Source organism: Tursiops truncatus, chromosome 9, assembly GCF_011762595.2.
Source record: "Tursiops truncatus isolate mTurTru1 chromosome 9, mTurTru1.mat.Y, whole genome shotgun sequence".
NCBI classification, from domain to species: domain Eukaryota; kingdom Metazoa; phylum Chordata; class Mammalia; order Artiodactyla; family Delphinidae; genus Tursiops; species Tursiops truncatus.
This window is the reverse complement of record NC_047042.1, coordinates 103,613,843-103,628,264: the sequence shown is the minus strand read 5'-3', so window position 1 is coordinate 103,628,264 and position 14,422 is coordinate 103,613,843. Positions and strand designations below refer to the sequence as shown.

The 14,422-nt window shown below is 47.4% G+C and overlaps 2 protein-coding genes across 14 annotated transcripts in view; one reads left to right on the top strand and one right to left on the bottom strand.

The window, feature by feature from the left end:
* LMBR1 (limb development membrane protein 1) overlaps positions 1-1,615 on the top strand; it is a 154,226-nt gene extending 152,611 nt beyond the window's left edge. For all 12 annotated transcript variants that reach the window (XM_073810134.1, XM_073810135.1, XM_073810136.1 and 9 more), the window contains one exon: positions 993-1,615. In XM_073810134.1, coding sequence (XP_073666235.1) covers positions 993-1,105 — 113 coding nt within the window. In that variant the 3' untranslated portion in view covers positions 1,106-1,615. The remainder of the gene's footprint in view (positions 1-992) is intronic.
* Positions 1,616-3,704: 2,089 nt separating this feature from the next.
* Positions 3,705-14,422, bottom strand: part of RNF32 (ring finger protein 32) — a 38,764-nt gene continuing 28,046 nt past the window's right edge. Inside the window, exons 8-9 of one of the 2 annotated variants that reach the window (XM_073810140.1) lie at positions 4,379-4,546; positions 3,705-4,094 (exon numbers count right to left, since the gene is read on the bottom strand). In XM_073810140.1, the coding sequence (XP_073666241.1) occupies positions 4,086-4,094; positions 4,379-4,546 (177 nt within the window). In that variant the 3' untranslated portion in view covers positions 3,705-4,085. Of the gene's footprint in view, positions 4,547-14,422 lie in introns of both variants that reach the window. The other variant, XM_073810139.1, reaches the window with a different exon arrangement.

Below are 14,422 nucleotides of genomic sequence, written 5' to 3'. Positions count from 1 at the left end.
GCTTGGCCGCAGAAGGCATCTGAGTTTGTGCCACTAGAATAAGAGGTGAGATCCCCATGGCACTCTGGAGCCGTTAGCGCTCACTTCAGGGCGGACTCGGGGCCTCGTCTTCGCGTGTCCTCTGCGGGCTCTCAGCTTCCCCGGGAGGGAGTTACCTGTCCACACCCTGTTGTCCGTTGAGGTGTATCAGTACACGTTGACCTCGGTGTGAGGTCATCGGCCTGTATGAGGAATACTTTACAAGATCTGTCCCATGAAACTCACCACTGCATCTTGGGACCTCAAAGTGAACACCATCTGTTTATGATGTCATGCAGCCGCCTTTTTGTGGGAAAAGCCCTGTCTGAGGCGAGCATGGGGAGTGGTGGTCTGTGAGATGGGAGGACTGTTGGTGTGGGTTGTCTGGACCCCAAGTGCTCGGGAGCAGCCTGGGGGGCGCGTGGCCTTGGCTTGAGCTCCGAGTCTGACGTCGAGGGGCAGCGGCTGGAGAACGTCAGCCAGCTGGCTCCCCACGGCCGGTGTTCTTGAAAGGAGATCCGAGCCGTATTCCACAGCCACCCCAGTTACCAAGTCAAAAAATGAGAGAGAGGAGGCACTTTTCCTGAAGAGAGAGAGAGGGCAGCCATTTTCTCCCTGAACTCTCTTTAACTCCCGGACGGGAGGAATCGCATAACACATGGTTTTCCTGTTTGGGGCCATTGCTAGCTCAGGTGGGCGGGGTGTTCATCCAGTGGAGCTCAGCCTCCTTCTTGCCTTCTCTTGCTACCGCTCGTTGCTTGCTTGCTTGCTTGCTTGCTTGCTTTCTTTTTCGGCTGCACCACACGGCATGCAGGACGCTAGCTCCCCGACCAGGGATCGAACCTGTGCCCCCTGCAGTGGAAGCAAGGAGTCTCAAGCACTGGACCGCCAGGGAAGTCCTCTTGTTTCCTTCTCTTCTCTGGTTCCACCTTGGTTTGTGCTATCTTGTGCTCATCAGAGCTCTTTGGTTGCAGGTGCCAGGAGCCAAGTTCACCAAGCTCAGGGAGCACATCTGGATCTCAGGCCCAGTTTGCAGCCAAGCCCAGCTGAGCCACCACAGAGCAGGCGGACCCCATCCAACAGATAAGTGATAAATGCTGCTTGTCCTAAGCATTTTTACAGCAGTGGGACGATAAAATCATACTCCCTGATAAAATGAAACAAAACCGGGATTTGCTAATCAAAATGATAAACTAAATACCCAACCACTTGGAAAGGTAAAAATGGTATTTGTAAATAATTCCAGAAATTTATGGATTATACACGGATTTAAATAGCATCACAGACTTTCCCTCTCCCAAGTGAGTCCTCCACCAAACGCATGCTGCTTAGGGCCCCAACTCTTTCTTGGACAACGACCCATTTTCAAATGAGACCTGAAGAGGCTGTGATGTAATCGTAGAAAAGTCCGCGTGGTGTTCGTGGCTTGACCTGAGAATGTGCTGTCGTCTTCAAACCGTCCAGAGAAGCAGCTACTCCACTGAAGTGCTTTTTTTTTTTTACTGTTCTGTGCTTGTAACTTGGTCTCCCCAAGGCTTTGTTGGGCATGCTGTTCCAGAAGACTTGTCAATAAGAGAATTACCTGATGTGCCATTGACTTTCGCAGCTGTGTGAGACTCACCCCTGAACACTCATGGGGTTTTCACTGCCATGTTCCCCAGTGTTGACCAATCCCAGATTTCCATCCTCACTGATTTTCCCTGTGCGCCCGCTTTCTACAGTTAACTAAGGCCTAGTCAGTAGAGTACTTGCTTGCAAAGAGCAGAGACGGGCTGTGCTCACTTAAGCAGGAAAAGAGTTTGCTGGAAGGACTTTTGACAGCTCACAGATTCAGTGGGAAGGCTTGAGAAATGGGTTCCGAAAGCAGGCAGGACTGCCGGGTGTCTGGGCAGCCACACCCAGCCATCGTGCCCAGGGACAGGAGTGCAGGGACATGGTCACACATGGCCCTGAGGGGCCTCTTACTATCACTGAGTGACCTGGGCATCCCTGGACTCTCCCCACAGATTCCAGTTTGGGGCCTGGAATCAGCCTGACCCAGCCTTCACCGCATGGCTGTGCTCTGCCTCGTGGGCCTTCTGAACGGAAAAGTGAGGTCTGGGATCCAGCCTCCCTCTGCTGTCTCACAACAGAAGTGTTCGCTCACTCTTTAAATCATTCTCCAAGTTAGTCTCCAAATTTTGTAAAAGTCACATCAGATCAGAACAGCTCCTCTGTGATAGTTTCCCTGATAACCAGCCAGCCTGACGTCCATGCCCCCTATAACTCCACCGTTGAAAAGTGAGCACACGCCAATATATGTGGATTTACTCATTTAAATGATGTACATGTGTATGGCTATATATAAGTAAAACATATCAGATGAGTGTTTTAAAAGGATGGGGTAAAAAATAAATAGGAACATACATTTAGTATTTCCTCCCACACGACACTGGGGCTGTTCTGCACCCTTGGCAGGCCTGCTCCTGGCCTTGGCAACCTGTCTGTCTTTTCCCTCCCAGGCCGGGCTTCCTGTCTCCTTGCCTGCAGTTAGCTGTGGCTGCAGTCTTGTGTGCCAGGTGCCCCGGCGTGGCCACAAACGTCTCTGCCTCAGCACATGGGAGAGTCACTGGGGAGCCCAGGCAGAGCCACAAGCCATGGGCCACGAGCCAGAGTCCACTTAGAGAAGCCCCTCAGCCCTCACCCGCTGCCGAAGGGCTGCGGTTCAAAAGAACAGGCGGCTTTGTCCGTCCCTGAGGCTTGGGCCTCATCTGTTCCAGCAGCTGGGGCACCTCACCATCACAGCTGCGCTTCATTCTTGTAAGTGACCAGGCTCCCAGGAAGATTTCGTGGATTTCTTCACGTATGAACTAAAACAGTGTATGTGGCTCTAAGTCATTACTATGTGATTTACTATTTTCTGATGTTGAAACCACTGAATATTTTATTTTCATATCTTGGGTTTATATATTCAAAGTGCTGAAGTACAACAGTAAAGCAAGAGTTAGGAGCGGCAGAGGACCTTTAGGTTACTAGCTTGTGGTCGACACTAGCTGTAGGTAAGTACCCAGCCGCGTGTGGGCCAGGCCTGGGAAGACAGAGTATTGTAACCCTACCGGCAGCCCCCCTGCGGGCCAATCAGAACCGCTGTGGAAATGGGCCAGTGAGCCAGGCTACTGTGTCAGAAGGGAGTCCCTTTACTGTTACGAGCAATTCCAGCTGGCCCACTAGACGCAGAGCAAATCAGCAAATTACAGAACCTCTGAGACAGAAGGTTTTAGTCCGTGCCTCACTTACTTCAACTGATTAAACTCATGAATCTGAAGTTTTCTTTTTATAAAGACTAAAATTGGATGGGTTGTCAGCTTTTAAAATATCGTTAGCTTTCCTAAGTACAACCACCAAAATTAACGTAAACCTTTCCCCCCGAATTATATAATTTTATTCCTGTGAATTCAACATTCAGGAATTTTCTTTGGATAGCAAGAGTGGCAGAGAGGACACACGTGGAACGGAGAACTGTCCCCCAAGGAGAACTCCTCCAGAGCAAGGAGACACGTGTGGTGAAACACGTGTGAGCAGGACAGGAGGACTGTGTGCTGTGATGAGGGCGCCGGGTGAGCCTGGCTGCCCACGGAGAGCGGGCTGAGGCAGACGAGCGCTCGGGGCTGTCCCCGGCAGGGCCTGCAACACAGAAGGACGCGGGAGTTGGTCACGCAGGTTGTTAGTTTCATCATAATAGGAAGTTCCGGAAATTTGAGTGAGAGCTGTATACTGACAGACGTGGATCTTCTAAAAATGAAGACACTTCATTCTGTGTTAAAATGGCATTAATTATATACGTACTCTGCTAGTCTTATGAAAAATGGAAAGGGTAGAAACCCACCTGGGATAACCCATTTTGAAACACAAATAGTTTATAAAATGCTGAACATTAATAATATAGATTTTCTTTTAATTAGGCAAGAAAGAGTAGTCTTTTTCAAAATTCTTGATACTGTGTAGCTGCTAAACTTCTTTATACATTTTCCTCTTTTTGTGATTTTCTAAGCAAGTGTTTCCTCTGTGGGATTTGGAGTGTCGTTCTTTCACGGCTCCTACAGATGCAAGAGGAGGGCAGGCTGGGACCTGCGGGGAAGCTCCGGGGGGTGGGGGAGGAGCATGTGGGGAGGCCTTTTCCCTCGGCGCTTTCACAAAATGCCATCATCAAAGCGGAATTTCACACTCAAGGGCCTTGGCGCTCACCCCAGAGTGGGTGGTGAAGGTCCTGGGGCCCCACTGCCCCACGTGCTGTGGGCACAGGCCGGGCCCCCCCCCCGGTGGGTGCCCCCCCAGGCAGCACTGCAGAGCCGCTGGCTGCCCTGTCCCGGGCACAGCCTACCTGTGTCTGGATCTTCCCCCAGTCCTCTTCCGTGAGCTCGTGGCCACATGTGTACTCCAGCTGCTGCAGCACGCTGCGGTTGAGGGCCAGGCAGTGGTCGATCTCTGAGAAGAGCTCGTCTATGTCCGTGTGGTAAGAGCACAGCAGGCGGTGGCTGATTTCTGTGAACTGGGGACACGGCGGGGGCACACTTACTCACAGGCAGTGAGAAGTTCTGGAGGTAGGTTGAAGGGAAGCCCCTTCTTGAGTCCCGACCACCCTTCCTGCTAATTTCCCTAAGGCCCTGCCTCTGAATAGTATTTCTTGGGGAAATAGACACACGGCGATTTCCTTAATCACTCCAAGTCCAGAGAATTGGTGCAGAGATTTTACCAGAACGGGGCACCTGGTTGTAAGCCTTGCTTGTTAGCAGGGAATACATTGATGAGAAGTTGAGAGGAGAAAGGATTAGAATTTTGCACAAGTAGTCACATGGTCATCCTGGTCTGGTACCAGTTACTCTAGTCTTCACAGGGATGGTCACTGCACCGTGCCGCTTTCCTGGGGCCACCACCAGGCCATCGCTAATGAGAGCTGCTTCGCTTCCCCTTGCTCCACAGCATCTTCCCCTGTGGTTGCAGATTGTGAATGATCATTTTAGTGTGAACGTTTTAAAATATGTTTTTTAAAAAACATTTAGAAAGTAATCTTTCCGAGAGAAAGATTATCTCTTTCTTTCAAACCGGTTACTCATTCTGCTTTTCTCACCAAGCTCTAAAATCATAACTTGAACCCCACCCCTTGCCTAAGGACCTCAAAAAATAAGCTGAGTTAATCAGTTTGTGGACAATTGTATGTCCCCTTGCTACAGAACGCACCTTCAGGATTTACCTTAAAATCCTGTTTTCACCGCTAGCGTAAATATGGAGACAGCGTGTTACATTTTATCTCAAACTTTTGTTCTGCTTTAGAAGTATTAGCCTTAAATACAGTCTCTAATGTTCCGCCAAGCTCAGTCCTTTTATAAAAGTCTGTATTTTGATACAAAAAGATTTAGAAAAGCACAGTGATCTCAGGACAAATGAGTGAGTTGCTGGCTGTGGCCTCCTGACGGCAGCGAGAGCCAGAGTGGCCAGGAGGAATGCACGCATTTGCAGTGCAAGTTCCCTCACCTGTGATCCGTAAAATGCAACACGCCTAGATCACGTGGGAGGTACGTGGACTCGTGTGTGACTTCCCCCAGATGGACCAAAGTGTGTGCATTTTTGGTCCGTTAAGTGGTAACAGTTGCTCACTGCAAAGTAGTGAAACAGTGATAGCCTCCAGCCTCCCTACTCTGGACTCAGTCTGGCCTTTGGAAATATTTACCGTGTGAGTCTCTCTGATCTCTGTGAATTGTAATCTCCCAAATTAGGAATCTTTAAGTCTTCTGTGTATACCCTTCCATCAAGATGCCATCCACTCCTTTTTTAAAAAGACAAGGTCGTATAGTTATTGGTTTATTAGAAATTTAACGTCTTAAACTTTTTAGGGTTTTTGTTAGTGTTTTGGTTACAGTTGCGCAGGTTTTAGATGGCTTGCCCATTTTCCCATAAGTCCTGCATGATTTTTCAGGAACATACACATTAGCAGGGATGCCTAGATGGGTGAGTGATATTGTGATTCCAAAGGGCTTCAAGATTCCAGAAGTTGGCCTCCTTAGATGGGCTGGGAAGGAAAAAGAGTTTCATGGATTTCAGTTACATTGTAAAGACCTGGATTATCACTGTGGGTTCAAATCCAGATTCTCAGTTACTAGCTGAGTGACCTTGGGCAAGTTACGTTCGCTGTTGAGGGAATCTTATGAGAAAAGACTGGGCAAGTTCATTTGTACCCCCTCCCTTTTCTTTTTAATTCCACATACAAGCGCTATCATATGATATTTGTCTTTCTCTGCCTGACTTACTTCACTCAGTATGAATTTATCTACAAAACGGAAATAGAGTCACAGATTTAGAAAACAAACATGGTTACCAGGGGGTGAGGGGAGAGGGATAAATTGGAAGACTGGGATTGACATATACACACTACTATATATAAAATAGGTAACTAATAAGGACCTACTGTATAGCACAGGGAACTCTACTCAGTACTCTGTAATGACCCATATGGGAAAAGAACGTAAAAAAGAGTGGATATATGTATATGTATAACTGATTCACTTTGCTTTACACCTGAAACTAACACAACGTTGTAAATCAACTATACTCCAATAAAAAGTTAAAGAAAAGAAAAAGGCCTGTGAACAGCTGGGGCACAGGAGTAAATGGTTTTTATTAAAGAGATTTGGGGATAGGGATGTATTTGGTCTTATTTTTTTTCTCTCCCTGGTCTTCTCAAAGTGCTGTATGATATACTTGGAAAAAACCCTTTTAGTATAATTGTCTTTAGAACTTTCTGAAATATAAGACTTCACCAGCTAGTCTAGATCAACACCGTCCGCAAGAAATGTCACGTGAGCCATGTCTAATCTTAAAATTTATAGGAGCCACATGAAGAAAAGTTTCTAAATAGGTAGAATTAAATTTAATATTTTACGTAACCCAACGTATCCAAAATATTTATCACTTCAAAATGTATCAGTTGAATAAGCTACTGAGATCTTTATATTCTTTCCTTCCTGAAAGGCTTTGAAATCCGAGCGTGTTGTGCACGCGCATCCCATCTCCATCTGGACTGGACGGCCACAGGTGGCTTGTGGCTCCCTGCACTGGACAGCGTGGCCTGGTGGCTCAGAAAGACATACACTAGAAAGGAGTGACCGTCATGTCTGGGCACGGAGAGGTAGCCAAGCCAGGGCCACTCCGATAGCTCCTTTGTTAAACGTTTGAAGACTGATGTAAGTGGTAGGGGTGATCTGTTGTTTAAAGGGTGTGGCAGTGGTGGCTGTCACCTGATGGCTGTCTTGCTCGTCCTTCCCCAGCACAGAGCAGTCTGCAGAAGTTGGCGTCCCATCCAGAAACCACATTCCCCATTCCCCCTGTGCTAGGTGGGGCCACGTGACACAGCGTTTCCAATGGGAATGGGGTCTCTGGGCTGGACACACAGGTCTCTGAGGCCCAGGGGATGGTAGGGCAAAAGGATGGTGGGGGGACAGTATCTGTGTCTCACAGGGTGGCACGCTGTGACTCAGGTCACTGAAGCTTCTATTTTCAGTCGCTGAAATTAGGGGTGTGTTTGTTTCAGCAATTAGCAGTGTCCTGGTTGAGAGATTGTGGCTCTTTCACGGAACTGGGCAGGATGAAAGGAACTCAGCCCATCGAACCTCGCAGTCATTTAGGAGCGTGATGCGTGGAACGTGTTCTCCATGGACGTGGGGGACTTTCCCATTTCAAGTATCCTACTCTACTGGACATCCCGTGTGCGCGGTTTGTCTGTTCATTTGTTTTTATGTGGATAACCTGGTGGGATGCCATGTCTGTGTAAGTCACCTCCATTAGAAGTTGCCTTCACGGACCTGGTGTTCCCTTCCAATTCCCATCTGTCCTGCAAGAAGACTCGAGCCTGCGCGGGCAGCGGGCAGCAGCTGTGGTGAGTGAGCCTGCCCAGCCTTGGTCCCTGGGTGTTAACCAGGATGCGTGCTGGGTTTCAGGGAAAGGCCGTGCTGTAACACGGCAGGCGGCCCACGGGCTTTGAATCCAGGCACCTGTGTTTTGGGGTTTTGCATGCAGTTGATTTTCAGCCATACTTGGAGGTTTGGAGGAAGAAGCTTTTCCATCTATGAATCCAGTTCTGTTTCTTGCTGATTCTAATTACACTTGCCTGGCAGCTGGACCCTAGCTTATGGGCTCCAGCTGGCAGTGTTTCATTTTCTCTGTTCGTCAGCCTTTCAAATACCTGATAATCTCCAAATAAATTATTGAAAGTAGAAGAGTTCCCTATACTTTATAAAAGGAAGAATTACTTGGAAATGCATACAGCTGCCTTCCAATTAATGTTTTATAACTCACGTTTTCTGTAAATTGGGTTTTCTTGAAGTGTGAGATATTTCCCATTTAGACCTGTAAGGTAAGGTCTTTTCTTCCTCCAAAATTATACCTCAGAATAGAAAGGATCACATTCTGTTCCAGAGTGTCTCAGATTGTGAGGTATGTTCTCAAATTAGTTCTGAACAGAAGTGCTACTTGGAGCAGACAGGTTGGTGTGAAAGGATCGCAATGCTTCTTCTCAGGTGAGGTCCCTGGACCCGCAGCATCTGCGTCACCTGGTAACTTGTTAGCAATGCCAACTCCCGGGCCAGCCCAGCCCTCCTGGGTCAGAACCTGCAGGTAGGAAGCAGCCGTCTGTGGTTTAACAACCCCCACGGGGTTCTGATGCTCACTCATGCTTGAGAACTGCCATCATAGAAGTTTCCCGATTAATCTTTGAGTCAAAGTTATTTAACACAGCTTTAGTCATCATTCCTGGAGACGTAACCACCCAACTCCCAAGTGTGAGGTGTCCCCGTGAGCTTTCAAAGGTCACTTAAGAGAGCAACGGAGTAAATGTGGAGGCCACGAGTATTTATATATCCCTCTCTGTATATATATGTTAATGTCACGTGTGTGGCGAGGTATCTCTGTGGTGCTCTTCCTACACGTTAAGTGAGTTCTCACGGCTTGAGTTGGAGCTGGTGTGCACGCCGCTGGGTCCCACGTGGCCCCAGTGGGGACAGTCCCTGATGTCGCCTCCCTGCGCTGCAGGCCGCCTCCATTCCTTCTCACTGTCAGCTCAGGCGCTGGGAGTGCTGCGCTCAACGCTGGCCCACCGTGCAGAATTCTCCCTGGGTCCCCGGGTTCCCGCCTCTGTTTGTCTGTGGGTCGCTCTGTATGCCAGTTACGGGGGACACAGCAGAAACACTTGCTGAAGAAACGGGCTCGTCAGTTTCGCAGATGCAGCTAGTGCCTCTGTGGAGGGCGGGTCTTAATGCGCCCGGCCGGCCACGCTGGCCTCCGACCTTAGTCTGCTCCCTGCCCCTTCGTCTCTTCGGGGTTTCTCCATGACACGGCTGGTTGAAACTGATACCGTTGTCAAAGAGTGTTTCCTGCCTCTTTCCCTCCAGGAAGGTGGGGCGCACCCAGAGGAGGCCGTGAGTCTGGTGGGGAAGCAGGCAGGGGCTCCGGGGCGATGTTCGGGTCTGCAGAGGCCGCTTGAAAACAGCCGCTCCCCACCTGGAACCACGTTCTGAACGGGCGAGGTGCAGGGTCAGTGCCGGACGCAGGTTTGCTCGTTTGTATTTTCCTGTCCGCCACACCTGGCATCACTTTCACACTCGTTAACGACCATGCTTTCTTCCTCGGCTTAAATGGAAAGCATGTCGTAAATGAGAAAAATAACAATCCCCTTTATATGCAGTGGTGGTTAAAGACTTAAAATGCAGGTTATTCAACCTAAGCTAAGTAATTTTGCCTTTACCCTGCCGTTTAGCTGTGGCAGGGTGAGGGATAGAAAGCATAGATGGGTCCCAGAGGAGCCTGGGCCGGGCCGGGCTGGGGCACCTCTTGTTCCTTTAACGACAGGGCGCCCAACCCAGCAGGAAGGCGGGGTGGGGCCGGGAGAGGGTGCGGAAGAGAGGGTCTGACAGCGAGGTGCAGGGGCAGAGGAGGAGCGGGCAGGCGTAGGCCAGGCGCCCCCAGCTGCTCCCTCACCCTCACCGCCTGCAGGGGACACTGCCGTCCCCACCTCGCCCTCCATCGCTGATGCCAGCTTCTCCCCAGCCTCGGCCCCGCCTCTCCTCAGGAAAGGCACTACTTTGCCGTAGGGATCTTCCGGTCTGGCCAGACTCACTCAGCCCACGAATGACGGTCATGCTCCTCCGTCTCTGCGACCTCTGCACGGCCGTGCGTCCCCCGCGCCGGGGCTGGACGTGCGCTCTCTCCGGACGCCCAGAGAGCACTTTTGGCCCCTTCGCTTGACACTTGTCACCGGCTGGATGCTCATACCTTTTTCCTGTGTGTATTTCTTATCTCCTCGTTCCTTAGATTCATCTTGGCGAGGCCCTTAGCGTTCAATAAAAAATGTCGACTTTGAGTTTGCAATAGATTAGAAATGGAGACACATACATGCCCTAATGTGCATATTCTAAAGGACTGCAGTACAGGTTCCTTTGTGGGGATTAAAAAAAAGGACAGTGTCTGCGTGGAATGATGCTGAAGGAACCTGCCGTGTCAAGATTCAGTGAGGCATCAACGTTTGGCTTCTAATTATAACATTGACGTTAGCTTGTTAATAAACATACCGAAAATCCTTCAGTTTATATTTATGGCAAATTTCTAAAAGTGAACTGATGTGACTGTCTTTATTCTTGTGCTTCAAGTATTGGAAAGTTAGCAAGGGTAATATTTTAAAAACTTAAATCATTATATATTTACGGACTACCTATCGTGGCCAGGTCAGAGCAGTGTCCTAAGTGTAGCTATTATGAAATATTTCTTAAATGTCGAATTCCTGTGTGATTAGCATCCTTCTTCTCCTGTTTACTGCCTCACTGTCACACGGGTCAGAGGCCTTCCCTGATTGAAAAGGCAAGCACCACACATGCAAAGACGATCGAGGTCTAGTTTTCAAACTAGGGGTTAATATTAATTCTATGGACAAAATACATACATTTTTCAATTAAAAAAATGAATATCTTCTTATATTTTTCTTTTTAAGTCTCACATTTCAGATATTTGATAAATTAAGTCATTACAAATTCAGGTTATTGATATATAAAGCAATTACTGGTCATTTACAAGTACATCCTGGCTAAACAGTAAAAAAAAATATCCTAACAAAAGGGCCCAGGTGAACTCTGTCTGCCCAGGAGGCCCCTCTCAGCATCCATCTTGATGTCAGCAATTGCTTACTAATGTGTTGACTTACGGCCGCCCTCAAAAGCCAAGTGAAAAGCCTGGAATTTACAGCATATCAATGAATCAGTTGATAAGCTTTTACTGGTTTAATATCCTCCCCGTCTTGCTGCTTGGAGCCACTTCAAGTTAGCAACAGAATGTTTGCCATCTCTATGTGATAAAGGAAGCCAAAGGACTAAACAAACTTTAAGACCATTATGCTGTTTGGCGAGATGTAAATGAAAAAAAGTAAGAGAAATCTCCTGCGGGAGGGTGTGGGAGCGGCAGCCCCTAAAGTCAACCACAGCATCTGACAAATCCCTAACCTCACTTTTTAAACAATGGTCAGGACTTTTAGCTTGGGTTGAGATAGTATAATGCATTTGAAAAGTTTTAATTGCAGCAATAAAAGGCCATACCTCAATTATATGACATATGCTAGCAGAATTTCTAGATAAGGATCAAAGGCATTCAAGGACCAACCACTGCATTCTGGGCAACACTTGGGCTTTCTGTACACACTGGTGACAGGTATGAGCACAGCAGCTCTAGTGACCTCTCCAGGCGGCTTTGATCTGAGTTCACCAGACGACGCAAGAGCGCACCAGGCCTCCTGGATCATCCCTACGGCCCCAGCGCCCTCCATGACAAAGGCGCTGCTGACTCAAGGTTACTTTCTGACACTTACTTGTGGGTACAAAACGCAACATTTGACCCGCACAGTTCTTACCACGGGACTGCCATCTATTTAAAAGAACCTACAGTGTGACACAACTTCACTTTGCTCTGTTTCAGTCTTGTTAGGAATGTGCCAGTGATATTTCAGAGCAAGGCAGATCTGCGGAGAGAAATCCTCAGCATATGGAAGCATGACAATTTGTAGAAAGATGACCTCTGTATTCTACTAATTAGTTAAGACCCAGTAGATGCAGGAAGACTAAGGTAAGAAAAGACTTCATTAATCCCCTCTGCAACAGAAGAGTGAAAATGCAAGGCCACAGTTCTTTTGCAAGTAAGATAGATTAATTTATAAAAATAGAGTGGCCTGAGCTAATCTAATCTAGAGTATTAAAAACATATCCATCTTGGTGAGATCTTGAAACTTTAAAGGAAACAAGCACTTCCTCCTTCATTGTGCCTAAAAATATCACATTATTATCCCTCTTTGCCTTTCTTTTCTGTTGATTAGACTTCTTTTCCCTGAAGGTAATTAAACCAGTGGTTCCCAAGTATGACAAAGAAGTTTTCACCCATCTGCCAGAAAAGAAAATAAGTGAATTCAGTGGCGTGGAAGTTCTTAAAGCTAAACGGTTCAGCGTAAAGGCATAGCCTTTAGTGTGTGGCCAAGGATTTCCAACTTTCCTGGTGTGAAAAATAGTCCTCCTTTTATGAGATGATTCTGATGGTGTATGATGCTTGGTTTTAACTCTAACCTGGCAAAATAGAAAGGTTTTGAAAGTTGGCAGTGACCTTGTTGGAGCCCCGAGTCTCTCTTTGACCATCGGTAGACTCCAAAGGTCTGGAGGCCGCTGGGGTACGGAATTGCAGCAGGCTGCGGGGGGAGAAGGCAGAAGCTGCTGCAGTGTCTTGGTCTCACTGACCAACGAGGTGGTAGACCCGACATTTATCTGTCTGCCTTGGGCAGCGGGATGTATCGCATGCAATTTGCAATTTCAGTTGTGTAGAGTAAACATAAGACGAGTTTGCATTACTGTAACTGTCACCAGTGGTGAGTACAGAGATACAGCTTGGAAATGTGGCTGGCGGTTGCCCGACACCCCAGATTCAAGAACTGTGGTCCCACAGGTAATGAAGGGTTTTACCGCATCTGATCCTGTGGCCGCTGCACACTTTGCTTTGTAAACGCTCCGGTTTCTACAACTCAAACACTGGGTCCCTCACAGCACGCTGATCTAAAGTTCTGTGCACATTTAGGTTGTGAGGGGGGTGACGGGCTGAAGGCACGGGTGTCAAACTGCAGAGCTGAAGGGCAGGCCTGTGCAGGAAACCCGCCACTCCTGGAATGTCCCTGTCACAGAGCTAGTCTCCCGCCCCAAGGAGCCTTGATGAACTCGCTGTTCACTTTGGCTCTGGAATTTATCTTTCACTGCATCTATTACTAGGAAACCTACAGACCCCAATTCTTCTGAGGCTGGGCTTCAGGGTACATGGTTAGCTCTGAAAAACTGTAAAGATGAATATAATGAGAATCCAGGACCAAGAGTTATATTTTTATTTTAAATATCTTCACCTGTGATTTCTAGACTTTAAAGCCTCATTATACTGACAAGCTTAAGTTAAAGTATTTTTACAGGTATTTAAAGGAAAATGATCAAACTTATTTTTTTACTGAAACACACGTTTGTTCCTCAATGAACTGAATAAATTCAGTTTCTATCATTAGAAAAATGCTATTTAGTTCTTTTGTAAAATGGGGTACACTATTAAACTAAGATAAAAGTCTTTCCTAAAGGCACCTCTGGATGATGATTTCTCTCTTTACTAACTCAGGGTGCATGGTTGTTTCATGTCTAACATTCTTTGTCATCAGGCTGTTCTAGTGCTGCACTGTGAAATACTTACTCTACTCGCAGGATTACATCTTTTAAAAACCACAAGAAAATAGCCGAAACCCCTAAAGAATATATGTGTCTTAATGTATGTATAAGCCAATGCTCCACTGTTACTAAAAATCCAAGTGAAGGTGGTCACTTTGCCTTGTCGACCGTCAGTGTGTCCAGTGCTTTTCTGCACAGCGGCCTGGAGAGGTGGGGGCCGCTGACCCCTCGCTCCACCTGCAGCGTCAGCGTCGAAGCTTCTACCTCACACTGGGGTCACCAGGCCGTTCCCCCTGCCAGAGTGCGGGCAGAGCTCAGTGCCCAGTATGACATCTATGTTGTATTCTACTAATTTTATTTATTCACTTAAAAAGTATTTACATAATTAATCCATGTGGAACTTTTTTGAGGATAAGGTATGAAGTAATGTCTATTTTTCTCCTTCACATGAATGCATAAATTAATTGATTTTCTCAATCTTTTTCTTCACTGATCTCATATGTGTCCTTTACTGTAGACTTAGAATCCCTGTGCACTGAGGTGGGTGACTTTCTGCTGGTTCATCACCTGTTCATCTAACATTTCACAAGAATCTTAGTTACCAAAATTTTGTATATATTTTGATATTTAACAAGGATGTTCTACCTCATTACAGC